We start from the raw sequence: 13,189 nt of genomic DNA on the forward strand, positions 1-13,189 counted from the left end.
ACACTACTGGATCCATTATCCCGCTTCCTTTGCTAAAACCACTCTGATATTTTGAGATGAGGCCATTCTTTTCTACAAAGTGACTCAAACCTTCAGTGACCATTCTTTCCATAACTTTACAAATATTTCATTTTAACGCTATTGGCCCAGGGTTTGACAGATCCTTACCCGGTTTCCTTATCAGAACTGTTACAACATCTTTCTACGCTCTAGGGAGCTTTCCTCCTCCTCACACCTGATTATAGAGTCCAAGAAGGGACATTAACCCCCTCTCCCCTAGGTGCCTCAGCATTGCATAGCAAACCTGCTCTTTCCCTTGTGCCGTGTTAGCAGACTTCTTGATTGTGCTATTTAGCTCTGCCAGGGAGAAAGGAGAGTTAATAGGGTGCGTCCTCATGACATCCACATTATCCAATATTTGTGCATATCACCTGAAAGTCTCTCCTCTCCACCGTTTACTTTCCGCGAGTAAAAGTCCGGATCTTTGCACTTTTTCAAAAGCTTTGACCAGCATTTCAGCCTTTCCCATCAGCTTCCATTCTCTCTTATTTCCACCCATCCACTTTATCATGACCCAAACTTTACCAACTAGAGTTGTTCTCCCTATTTTATCACAGAAAGACTGCCATTCAACCCGCTTATCAAAATTACGCATTCTTTTCAGTAATTTAAATGCTGTATTCCTCTCCTTAATTGCATTTGTACACTCTGCTCTCCACCATGGCTTTGTGGCTCTTTCCATATTCCCTTTACTTCTAAGAAGGACAAATTAATTTTCAGTTAAAAGTATTATCAGTCAAACTTGTGATTCTTGTAACATTAGTGGGCATTGCTGTCACGGTAAAGGGGCGCGTCTGTTCCATGGGATGAGGGAAAGTCCGTCTTAAAGTCACAGCTCCCCAAGTGCTCCCCTGAAGGACCTTCTGTAGGTTCCTTCACAGAGGAATTAGTGGTAGTGAAGGAAAAGGAAGCTGGAAGGGGTTTTGAAAAGGGCCGCTGTGTCTGCTCCAAGCCCCGGGAATCCAAGATGGCCGTGCGTGGCTGTGCTCATTGGCGCAGTAAGTTACATTTTTCTTGCTTCCTCATTATTTCAGCAGAAGTTCCATTGAGAGAATTTATACAGCCATTCTATGTTTATATAACTTATTCATACGAGCGATCGCGATGTCGTCACATCCGTTGGCCGTGGTAGGCATTTTACATTTTCATATTTGATAAACATTTTATTAAAATCCTATAATCAGCAAAAAACAATGTCCATAAACAGTGCATTGCTTCTCTTGCGCTGTAACAGATCTATCATTTTATAAAACCGAGTTAGAGGCCTGTATGCATCAGCTGTTGCCTACCATTCACCAAAACATCTGGCGAAAACTGCGGAAGTAAACAATAACAGCGATCGCTCGCATCGTTATAGTTATAGTATTATTTTATAGATTTCAATGATTGCCCACCATGATTCTATGTACGACAAGAGCGTGGCCAAATTGACAATTTCCATATTTTTTTTTTTGCCACCTGAATGTCCAAATACCAAAACCTTGCCTTGCCTTGCCTACTGCTATATGACTATAAGAGCCCCTCGGCCAGCCCTGATGCCCTCGGGCCTAATAATAGCTCTAATAATAGCTCTGGGACCAGCACTCCCCTGAAAAAGAGATTCTTAATCCCAGTGGGATTACCCTGGTTAAATAAAAGTCAATGATAATAATAATTTAAAAAAAACATGGACTCTATTGGAGTTACCGTTCTCATTCAGTGCTTTCTCACACATGAATCACCTTGCACTCTTGTCCTTGACGCATAAAAACACAGTTGTAGAAGTATTCCTGGAAACGTGACTTCATTTGCGTACCCCGCTATAGACAGGCATGTGTGTCTGTGCCCTTTTCAGACTAAACATAGCAGACAGGAGCGCTTTGACACAATCGCAGCACGACTACTGTAAGCTGAGAGAGGTGAGTCGCGTTACATCAACTCAACATCAACAGGCCAAGTGACAAAGCCGAGCTGGATATGAAAGGCCCTCCAAAGTCTGATGGCATTTTTTTTTTTGTGTGATTAATTATTTGTCAAACGTGGCCTTTTTTTTTTAAAGACAATATGTCAAGTTAGTGGAACAAACACAAGCATCAAAGCAGCAGATGTCTGAGCGCTGTGAAGAGGAGACAAAACTAATTAAATGTATTTTTTGACAGTTTTACGATTCTGTGTATTTATATAGATTTCAGATGCAAGTTTAGCACAGTAAACAATCTGGAAAGGCTCTGGTTTAAGTCGTTCAGGAAGAGGATGGAAAATTTGGAGGGAATCTCATATTCCAATCACAGCTAGTCTCAAACCGCAGCTAAACAACCAAACACTGAAGCAATTAATGTCATTCGTGTTTTTAAGTCTGTAATGGCATACCTCGTGTTTTTCCATTGTCGCTTTTTTTCAACATACACAACACTTTACTCATCAAGTAGAGGTGACAGCAAAATAACCTTTGTCTAATTTAAATACATCAGTATAAAGCTCTAATTCTGGTCAACTTTACACTATTAACAATAACATTCACACAGTTGGACAACTTGTCAACACTTCTATCACAAGGTGAGGAGTAAAATAATACACCCAGAAATACAAAGAGCCATCTTGTTTAAAGAACTAAGTAACTTGTTTACCTTAATAAAGCCTTTACGTAGTCCCTCTGGGGTAATACAAGTGTTAATGAGATGACTTTCATCTCCCCCTGGTGTCTTAACAGTTAAACAGTATTTACAGCCAAGTTTAAGTGAAAAAAAAAAATCTACATTGTGTAAATGGATGTGCAATATCCCTCTCTTCCTTTGTCTTTTCTGTCAGTGCAGTATTTACTCTCACTTACAATTAATGAGTTAAAAAAAACATGCTACGACACTTGCAGTGGCACTTATGGCCTCTAGGGGCATGAGTTACTTAGTTCTGCTTTAAAGTATTCTAATTCACACCTCATTACATACAACACCATCTTAAATATGTAAAAAGCAGCTCAAGAATGTAATACCCTCTTTCCAGCATCGAAGTACACTGTCGTTCATAGAGTCCCAGCTGAGCTTTGTAGACAGCAGTATGGCAGACCAGAGCAGTGAAGGCAGTTCTCTGTGATACTATCCTAATTAGCCTCTAAACTCCTAAATTAAGTTAAAGAGTGGAACACAAATGTCAGTGCTGCCAATTGGTACAAAAATAAAACTTTATGTCCCCTTTATGCCCTTAGTTATTTCTCTGCAATGTCCGTTGTGTGAGAGCCTTTAGTCTGCTCACTTCTGAGGTCCAGCACAGAACAATCTCACCCTGTAGCGCTGCTCAAGGCTCCACATTGTGTTCACATTGTACTAAAATGCCCATTTACTGTTCTCTTTGGGACCAGAGAGAGAATCAAAATCAGCATCGACTAGACCTATGGGTGCTGTATGGGAAACCACTTCAGATTCTGGATCAGAGTATGATTTGAGTTCCACCCCCACAGTGCTCTCTATAAGCCTCCTACAGACCTCACTTCAAGAGTTAAAATGCATGGACACATGCATTTTAACTATGCATATGAAGAACACAGATTGACAGAGCCACATAGGTAGCTTTAAACCCTTTCCCATGTCGAGAATGCCATCGATCCCACTTGATGCTGAGTGCACACTTTCTGAGGGGAGCACCAATGTCAGACCAAGGACATGCATGTGAAGGACTGCTGTGAACACTCCCTTAAGTCAAAGCTTTACCACACGCTACAGATTTACACCCTCTACTCGGTGGTAGGAAAGAGATTAGCCAGCAGTGGCAAAGTATCATGGCAGGAACGCAAATGCAGCGCTCCGCTCTCCATCCGGCTGCCCTTGTACCTCTGTCCTGTGCCAAACTGCTCCGCCAATGATCTGAATTCTGCCAAATGTCTTTCACCTCAGAATACACAAATGGCGTTTGATAAACAAATATGAAACCTTGTAATGATGTCAATGTGCAAGGTGTTTCGAAATGGTAATTGTACGCATAGCAAACTCTCATGCCACTAATGTACAAAAAGAGATTTTTAAAAATAAATGAAATGACTTAAATGTCAACTTTTTGAGTTATTAAAGAATGTGAATTCAGATACAAAGTGCTGAGTGTGGTGGCTTCCCCTGAGCTGCTAAGCCTTGCCAAAGAGTTCTGTCAAGCATGCTGCCGTTTGCCAAATCCAAGAGCAGTCTAACCTATGGGGGGCGCTGTAAGACGCACATAAAAACACCATAAGAATATACAAAACATGGTCTCCTACAGGGCTGCACATGATGATGCCAATTAGACAGTGACTTGCCAGCTCACGATGATACTGAAGATGAATGCCGCTACGGGAGGTGTAGTACTTCTCTATAAATCTGAGACAAATCCGTTTTTTAGCAGTGTGCATAAACAACTCTTGAGACTTCATCCATGTGGCATGATGCTTTTTCATCTTAGGCTCACTGTATCCTCTTTAGCGTATGAGGAGCGCAGCTTCAGGGGCGCCCAGATCTTCACTGACTGTCTGTCTCGCACGGAGACACTACACTGAGATCCAGGAGTAATTAAGGAATGCACAGAGCGGAGACACAGGAGCAGCAAGGGGGCTTTGATGTGCACATTTTAGTCAAATTGTATGATATTGCTTTATGGTAGTTTTGGCTTTTCGTTATACTTTTGAAATGTGTATAGATTTAAAGCATTACTAAGTAACTCATGCCCCTGGAGGCCATAAGTGCCACGGCAGATGTCGCAGCGTGTTACGGTTTTTTACTCATTAATTGTCCGTGAGAGTAAATACTGCACTGACAGAACAGACAAAGGGAGAGAGGGATATTGTACATCCAATTACACAATGGAGATCATTTTTTTCACTCAAACGTGGCTGTAAATACTGTTTAAGTGGCGCTAACTTGCAGTTAGCTTTGCCCGTTAGCTTCTTCTTCGTGATTCTATTAGTGTATATTGGTGCTCCGGGTCGGAGCAGGGAAAGCTGCAAGTGCGGTTTTCTGGCCAGAGACAGGGGGGAGATGAAAGACCCCCCCAGTATTCCCATTAACACTTGATTTACCCCCAGAAGGACTAGGAAAAGCATTTATAAAGGTAAACAAGTTACTTATACTGCTTTACGCAAACATTTCTCCAGTAGTGGGTCAGGAACTGTGAACCATGATAGTTCAGATGGTCTTATCAGAAAAGAAACAGAAAAAAACAATTATACCAAATTCAATTGCTTGGTACCTATTTCCTTTGCAGTAATTGTTGCCTGAGCTTTATCCCCGCAACTATGGCTCTATGAATACACTTTTCTCTACTTATTCTCAAAGTAAATGTGTCTTTCTCTCAAAGTTCCCTGTTAGAAAAAAATAACAAAACAGTCACACACTCACCATAGTCGCTCTCGTAGAAGATGATGAACTTCTGCCAGTGCAGCTCTGCCACCAGCGTGAGCAGGACCTCATTGATCCGGACGGGCGGGCGCGCAGCCAGCGTATAGCTCTCCCCGTCTGGGCTGGGGCTGAACTGGCAGGCGGCGCGGGGCGAGCCGTCGCTGCTCCTCTGGATGAACAGGTGCGGGATGTGCATGGCGTCGGTTAGCGACTGCAGAGCGCTTGCAGCAGCACAGCCGGTGGAGGTGACCAGTGCGAGGATCCCCTGGTTCATCAGCTCACAAGCTACAGGAGGGAGGGAGGGGGGGGGGGGGGGCAAACGAGGGTGAAATTAATTATTCAATGAAGCACAGGGACAGAGTCAAAGTTAATGCGATGTAATGTAAAGTGTAAAACAGCATGCAGAGATTGCGTTTTCCATTTAGGAGGGGAGATAGGAGCAGTGGAGAAATCTGTCATGCCTGATTTGATGCAGTCTGCTAACAAACTTACAGGATTGTCACGGAGAGAATTACAAAGCACGCAGCACGGCGAATGCAACTTGTATTTAACAAAGTACGGGCTTGACTTGGCAAAGTTGGAAAGCACAAGACACGAGCTATGAGCCAGATCATTTTAAAGCCAAGAGAATGACCTTTCAGTTCAGGGGTAAATGCTGTATGGAAGCAAGGCCAAGTCTAAGCCAAGTCCTCACCCCTTTCTGGGTGAAAACAACCCATTTTACTCAAATGGAGATGGATACAAATTGTCTAATCTTTCATCGGAGTGAGTGTGAATTGACCCTAAAGCACTTTGTGAGCATGTCCATGAAATTCCTTCCAATTCCTTTCCTAAATTTTGAATGGGGTCAAGCTTAGTCTTCGGCTTTATCTTTGATTCCCGACGTCCTGGAACACAAATTAATGACCAGTTCTCTGCCAATCCTTTCCCATTCATTTCAATGTGCCAAGGCTTCATGGTTTCCCCCAAAAGTTGTCCATCTGGCAGCACATAATGGAGGTATATTGCTCCCATTATAGGCAAAAAAATAAATATTAACACTACATGTTGATAAGAGATCCATTTTTCTTTCTTTATTCGCCAAAGGAGAAGTCAACCTTTCGCAACGATATCTGTAAAACCAGCCAACACAAAACATAAGGTTCTACAGCCTCATTTAAACTAAGCACTGATGCACAGTGCACTTTGTAGACACGCTGTTCCTAATTTGTTTCCTGCAATCTGTTACATTGTGAGAAAACCATGAAGTGTTAATGACTTTAGGTGTTATGTACTTGTGGGTATATATACTGTAGGCTAAGTATAGGTTTAACATAAGCTAGCGGGATGCAAAGATACAGAGAAATGTTAAAAAAGGAAGAAAAAAAAAGAAAAAGCAGCATGTTTGAGTGGTCTTAACACATTCGGTGATTCTTTGTATATCGGATTTGGGATTATGTCTGAGCCAGAGCTGATCACAGAGGAGAGAGGGCTGGTGCAGAAGTTGTTGTACAATGTTTAGACGGAGAATTCAGCTTCTAATCCCTATCAACAAAGGAAAGACAGCTGATTAAGGCAAAACTCCAGCTAAATGTCACAACATACAGACGCGCAGAGCAATAGTGTGGAGAGACATAAGTAAGCATTCAACAGGCAGAGATTAAGGGGGGGGGGTTTCGTGCGTGTCCATGTCACGCATTTTTTATTGAAGTAGGAGCTTGCTGATAATAGTAGAAAAATAGCGTGTTTGTATCATTAAACACACTGTGCTCACTCCTATTCGAACAGATGGTGTTGATGTCTCGTGTTTGCAATGTTTGAGAACCTCGCTGACATATTTATTTATGCATGTTCTCTGTGCTGCAGATCCTCGCGGGAAAGGTCACTCCATCTTGTGTTGTGAAATGTCAAATATCTCTTAAAAGTTGAAAATGCCGTTTTCTGCATCATTACCAGATCTGAAGTCCGTGCGAGTGGCTGTTTTGTTTGGGGGTGTTGGTAAATGTGTAATGGCCTCGGTCAGACCGGAGGTTGCTCTAAAGCAGTGGCTCTCAACTGGTGGGTCGCGGAACCATTGTCAGTGAGTCGCAAGCCTTTTTCCAGGAAGCTTTTATTTTAATATTTATGTACAGAAATAGTATAGTCTGTCAACCCTTTATCATCCGCCTTAAACGAGTTCGGCTGTACCCAAATCTTAAGGGATATTTCAGGATTTTTTACATTGGGCCTCATTTCCTAGTTAGTGTTGTTGATTTTTGGAGATTTTTTTTTATTTTTTTAATCCATGCAGTCCTTATATTTGAAGAGTTTAGCGGTGCTAGGCTAGTGTAAGGCTAGCACATGTCTATGGTAACTATTAGCCTGCAATAAAAACCTCTGCAGAATCATGGGGTCGTCCTCCAAACGTTGCCATATCTGATTTGTAGAAAGCTCCTTTGTGAATTCCACGTGTAGCAATGCCTTAAACAAACTACTGTAGATCCGGTAACCTAGCAGATCACTCCGCCGCTGCGTAGCTTACAACCAGGAAGCTGATGCTGCTTAAATATAACTTATTTTAACTACTGCCACCTCAGGTCATATGCGTAACTGCACCTTCTATATTAAGCTCGTGCATGACGGCTTTTTGAGTGACTGTGCAGGATTTTAGAGGCAATTGTGGTGAACAGGTCTGGGCTCATTCTACACATTAGGACATTGCTGGAACATGTAGAGGGAGGAAAATACATAATTGTAGCATTTTTTAAACTCTGTATAGTACCTTTAATGCTCGTATAAAAAAATATCGTGATCGTGGGTCTCAACGCCACATCAGTTGAGAAAAAATTCATCGTTTGCTCTTAAAACACCTATGGATGGCTAATCTCTAAGCTAAAAAGGTGCTGTGGTCAGATGGATGTGGTCTGTTTGAAATATACTTTTAGTCATCTGCCACTTCTTTAAATTCTCTGGCATTTAAATTGTCTCTCACGTTCATGGTTAAGGATCTTTATGTGTCATTATACAATAGCTGTACAACAAAATGTGTCCTCTGCATTTGGCCCATCATTACAAGGAGCAGTGGGTGTTTAGAACCTATAAATATTCACGCTGAAGCACTGAGATCATTCATTAGGCTACTTGATTGGAAAAATAAACTGTAACAATGCCATACGCTCGGTCTCACCGTGGACACGTGCCTTCCCCGCATGAAATAACCACTTACCACAATAGAGAATACAATTGGCCTTTCATGGGGAATAATTAGTCATTCCTATTTCAATTGAAACCATCTCTTTATCAGAAACATAATCAGGCGCCACGAGGGATGGACTCAACAGCACATGGCACTGGGGGTTAGGGCGCTCGATGTGGGTGGGGGGGGGGCGGGGGAAACTACATCAAACCAGCATTCAACTCACCATCTCTGACACAGTCCCTTTGGTAAGTGCAAGCATAAACAGCTGAGCATATTGCACCAAAGCAACAATTTGTTTAATGTCCTATGCATTTCAAATGTTACCATGGACATCAGAAAGCACTGCAGCGGGTGCATTATACCGGGTGAATCCTTGATGTTGTGAGAGCGACAAGAGCCCTTACGGATAGGTATGGATATATGTGTGACCTGTAGCCACTGTAATACCGGGGGAATATGAGCGAGTTGGATAGAATCAAGGAGGCATTACAGATGAGATGATGAAAGGGGAGCATTAAATGGATCCATACCGGAACATGGCAGAGTGTATGGGGAGATGAGTGTGTGTGTGAGTTTGGGTGTGTGTGTGTGTGTGTACGGGTCTGTGCAGAGATGGACTATTAATGTGACAAATAACAATTTCATCTGCTGACTGCGAGCATGAGACTGTATTAGGCCCGGCTAAATCATGAGCAGAGGCCACTGTACAACGCCACATGAGATGGGGAGATCAGCAGCAGACGCACTGAAGAAAACTATTTTGCATGCGCATTATTTATGAGAAAATAGTAATAATATTTTTTTTCTAGACACTCAAAGACGCTTTACGTTGCATTATTCATTTACTCTGTATGGGGTGGTGGTAAACCTCTATTGAAGCCACATATGCCCTGGGGTAGACTGACAGAAGCGTGACTGCCCACATCAGCAGCAACAAGCCATCTGACTACCACCTTTCATTCATGTACGCGCATCATTCATCCTGGCCTATTGTCCATGTTTTTGTGGTAGGGGAAACCAGAGAGCCCGAAGAAACCTGCGCAGACACGGGGTGAACATGCTCCGGGGAACCTCTGAGCCACCATGCCACCCCAAAAATAGGTGGCATGGTGGCTCAGAGGTTCCCCGGAGCCACCCCACTACTTAAGGTGGGGTGGCTACTTGAGGACCAGGGGTGGGCAATGCGAGGTTAAGAGCCTCATATGCCCATTCATCACAATTAACAATAGGTCTCATTCACCACATTCCTCTGCAAGATCAAATCCTAACAGTCAGGAGGACTCTTATGAACAAACAATCTCCATTTGCGTTCACCATCTGCTCCTGAAATGCAACATTCTGAGTCTCATATAGAATCTCGTATTAAAGAATTCCAGCAAACATGGTAATATTTGATTCCACCGCTTATAAATAGGACAAAATATTTACTGCATTGACGCTATTTGATATAGACGAGAGTCAGCCTCGATCTCGCAGCCTTTTGTTTACTAGTCGGGCGCTCTCCTCGCTCGCTGTGTCAGAAAAGAAGGAAAAGAAAAAGATTTTGTGATGGTTTTATCTGTTTAATCATTTTGCGACGAGAGCAAATTTGCCTGACATTTCGGTGGGGCTTGAGTTAGTTATTTTTTTCTTTTGGGGTTTTCCTTTGGATTTGCGTTTTGCTATTCACTTCCTCCTCTGGCTGTTGCACACAGCGCGTCTTGTCCCTTTATGGTGAAAGATAGGCGACATTATTCTAATGAATCAGCTTCCAAATGGGCATTCACGAACCTAAGAACACAGGTGCAAAGGGTTTTCCCTGTTTCAGAATGTCTCGTGAATCTGCCGCAGTGCCTTCTTAAGTGCGGATTAAAAGTTTTTTGAAGATTATCATGAATAAGTTTTAAGTTTCCAGCCATTCTGGGTGTGATGGCACAGGCGGTGCCCAGTTAAATTCCAGGGGGTCATGTGCCACTCTAGGCACCCCCTCCAGCTCCGCCCCTGGTTTACTTGAATCAGTGAGAGTTGTTTTATAGTATGTTCTCACACAGCCCGTTGGTTTTCGGTCTAGCTATTTGATATGTCATATGCCAGGCAACATATTCTAGAGTCTTCAGATTCTATGCTCCAAAGTCCATGCACCTTAATTTACAATCTTACAACATGCATTAGCATGTAGTATTTATATATGCAGTTCAAGTACATACTGTATATGTGTAAGTCTATTTGCACAACCAGGCAAAATGTTTTTATTCCTTCCGCTGGAAAGATGCAGTCAATGCTCTTTAAACATGTCCGCAGTAATTGCGTCTCAGAGGTTTTGTGGTCAGTATAGGCCTTGATTGGCAGCTTGTATTTCTGTGCCCGTGGCATTGAATCAGCAGCGTTTCATTAATTACCACTTCTTGTTTGTTGTTGTTTGGCATTTCAGTTCATTTCATTTCCTGTTAATTAGTAGTTAATTACTTTTTGGAAGACTTATATTTCACCCCAACATATGGCATTGTCAGATTATTGTGAGGTAAGGAAGGTGAGTCACCCGGGAAGAGCTTGAAGTAGAACTGTCTGTGAATGAAAACATGAATGGTCCTCTTTGAAAACGAGATGTTCCTTTTCAAGGGGTTTTCCTTTAATAAACTAATGGAAAAACATTAAACAAGGATCACTGGACTTTTCTACAATTGGCTACATGACACAGGCTTTTAGATTACATTGATTTAGTCATGAACTAAATTACAAACACTAGTGGCCAATATAATTTATTATTTTAGGCCTAGTTTCTTTTCTGTCCCAGTCTTGAATAATTGACATTAGCATAGTGTTGCTAGCTGCGATAAAAAAAAAAAAAGTTGGTGAAAGTTGTGTTTGGTGTGGGCTCAGTAGGGCAGGGCGATATGGCCTAAAATCTATATCACGATATAAAAAAGAAATATCACAATAACGATATATTTGACGATATAATTGACAATGGACAAATGTCAAAATCTCAGCCTTACGCCTATTGGGAAGATTAATTCAGTGATATTTTTTTATTTATTTTTTATTTTTATTACGGCGCACTAATTTCCTTGCAAATATGATCTACTCAAACAGTTTACATCCTTCATTTAATTTTATTTCTGAAGACAGTGTAAATTATATTGTGTCCAGGACAACATAAAAAAAATTACAACGACATAAAAAAATTATATTGCGATAACAATATGTGACACAATATGGCCCAACCCTAGGGCCCAGTATCGGATATTTGGAACTGATACTCGATCCTGTATTTTCCTGCAGGATGGGCTCCGATACCTGATACCAGTATCGGATGGGTGCATCCCTATTATTTACATTATATCTTTAAAAGCAGTACTAAGTAGCTTGTTTACCTTAATACATCCTTTTCGTAGTCCTTCTGGGGGTAATAAGGGTTAATGGGATGATTGGGGGGTCTCTGACCAGAAAACCATGCTTGCAACTTCCCCTGCTCCGACCCGGAGGCGCAGTACACACTAATGGAATCAAGAAGATGAAGCTATCAGGCTAACATGCTACGACACCTGCAGTGGCGCTCATGGCCTCTAGAGGAACCAAGCATGAGTTACTTAGTTCTAAGCATGAGTTACTTAGTTCTGCTTTAAGTAACATTATATCGAACTTTCAAATGACCCGCAATAGCCTTCCTCAATTTCTCTGAGTGGCACTTCCTTGAAATGCTGTATTCATGATAGTTATGTGCAGACTGATGCCTCAGCGAAACATGAAAAAGGAGTAGAAGACAAAATATAAAAAACATATAAACCAAGACATTGTACCTTGTACCACAGTGTATCTCATGGTGTTGCCTTTTTGTGCATTTCCAGCATTTTAATGAATTAAGTGTGTTAGCTGCCATTTTGGCTCTATAATGGACAACCCGGGCCCATTATACAGTAGACAGCTCACTGACAGCCACACTGTGGCCTCTCTATTCTTTGGCACAGATGATAATGGTGGAATAATGACTCTTAAATGTTCCCCCTGAAGTGGACAGAGGCCATCACTCATTTCCTGCAGCTATCTGACATCGGGTGTCAGACTACAACGGGCCTATACTCACATATACAGGGATAATTCATGCAAACTTTCCCCAAATCATGGCACACATTATTATTCCTATTATTCTAAAGATAAGAAGTAATGGAATGGTGGCTCTGTGCTAGTATTGTGTTTGCCTAAGTGACAGTATCAGGTGGAAAGAAGCTGCAGAGTCCACCCTAATTACAAAATGGAAATGCAAACAACAGCTGCCATGTGTGGATAGAGAGGTTCACTAATTTATCAAACACATTGTGGAGAAAGTGCAATTTTTCAGCAATGGCATTATGTTGATGATGGACTGCAGATGAATTCATTCAGGTATGATTGTGCTCCTCATCAAATTTATTGTTATTAAAAAAACAGATAAATGATGCAAAAACTCAGCTATGTTTATATGCCAAAATAATGTATTATTCTTTAGCTACTTGATGAAGTTTGGGCCATTTCAAACCAACCATTAAAATGAGGATAAAATATATCCCCCAAATTTACATAATAATTTCATGTTGAATTTGAAGAAATTCTACAAAAAGCAATCAAATAAGTAGACAAACAATAAGAAAAGATTAACTTCTGAACTTCATTAGCTGAACTC

General features: G+C 41.6%; 1 protein-coding gene across 2 annotated transcripts in view; it reads right to left on the minus strand.

Moving 5' to 3' along the window:
• grid1a (glutamate receptor, ionotropic, delta 1a) overlaps positions 1 to 13,189 on the minus strand; it is a 319,171-nt gene that overhangs the window by 124,389 nt on the left and 181,593 nt on the right. For both annotated transcript variants that reach the window (XM_079560464.1, XM_079560465.1), the window contains exon 3: positions 5,394 to 5,678. In XM_079560464.1, the coding sequence (XP_079416590.1) occupies positions 5,394 to 5,678 (285 nt within the window). The remainder of the gene's footprint in view (positions 1 to 5,393; positions 5,679 to 13,189) is intronic.

The sequence above is a fragment of the Gobius niger genome, assembly GCF_951799975.1.
Source record: "Gobius niger genome assembly, chromosome: 7".
NCBI lineage: Eukaryota > Metazoa > Chordata > Actinopteri > Gobiiformes > Gobiidae > Gobius > Gobius niger.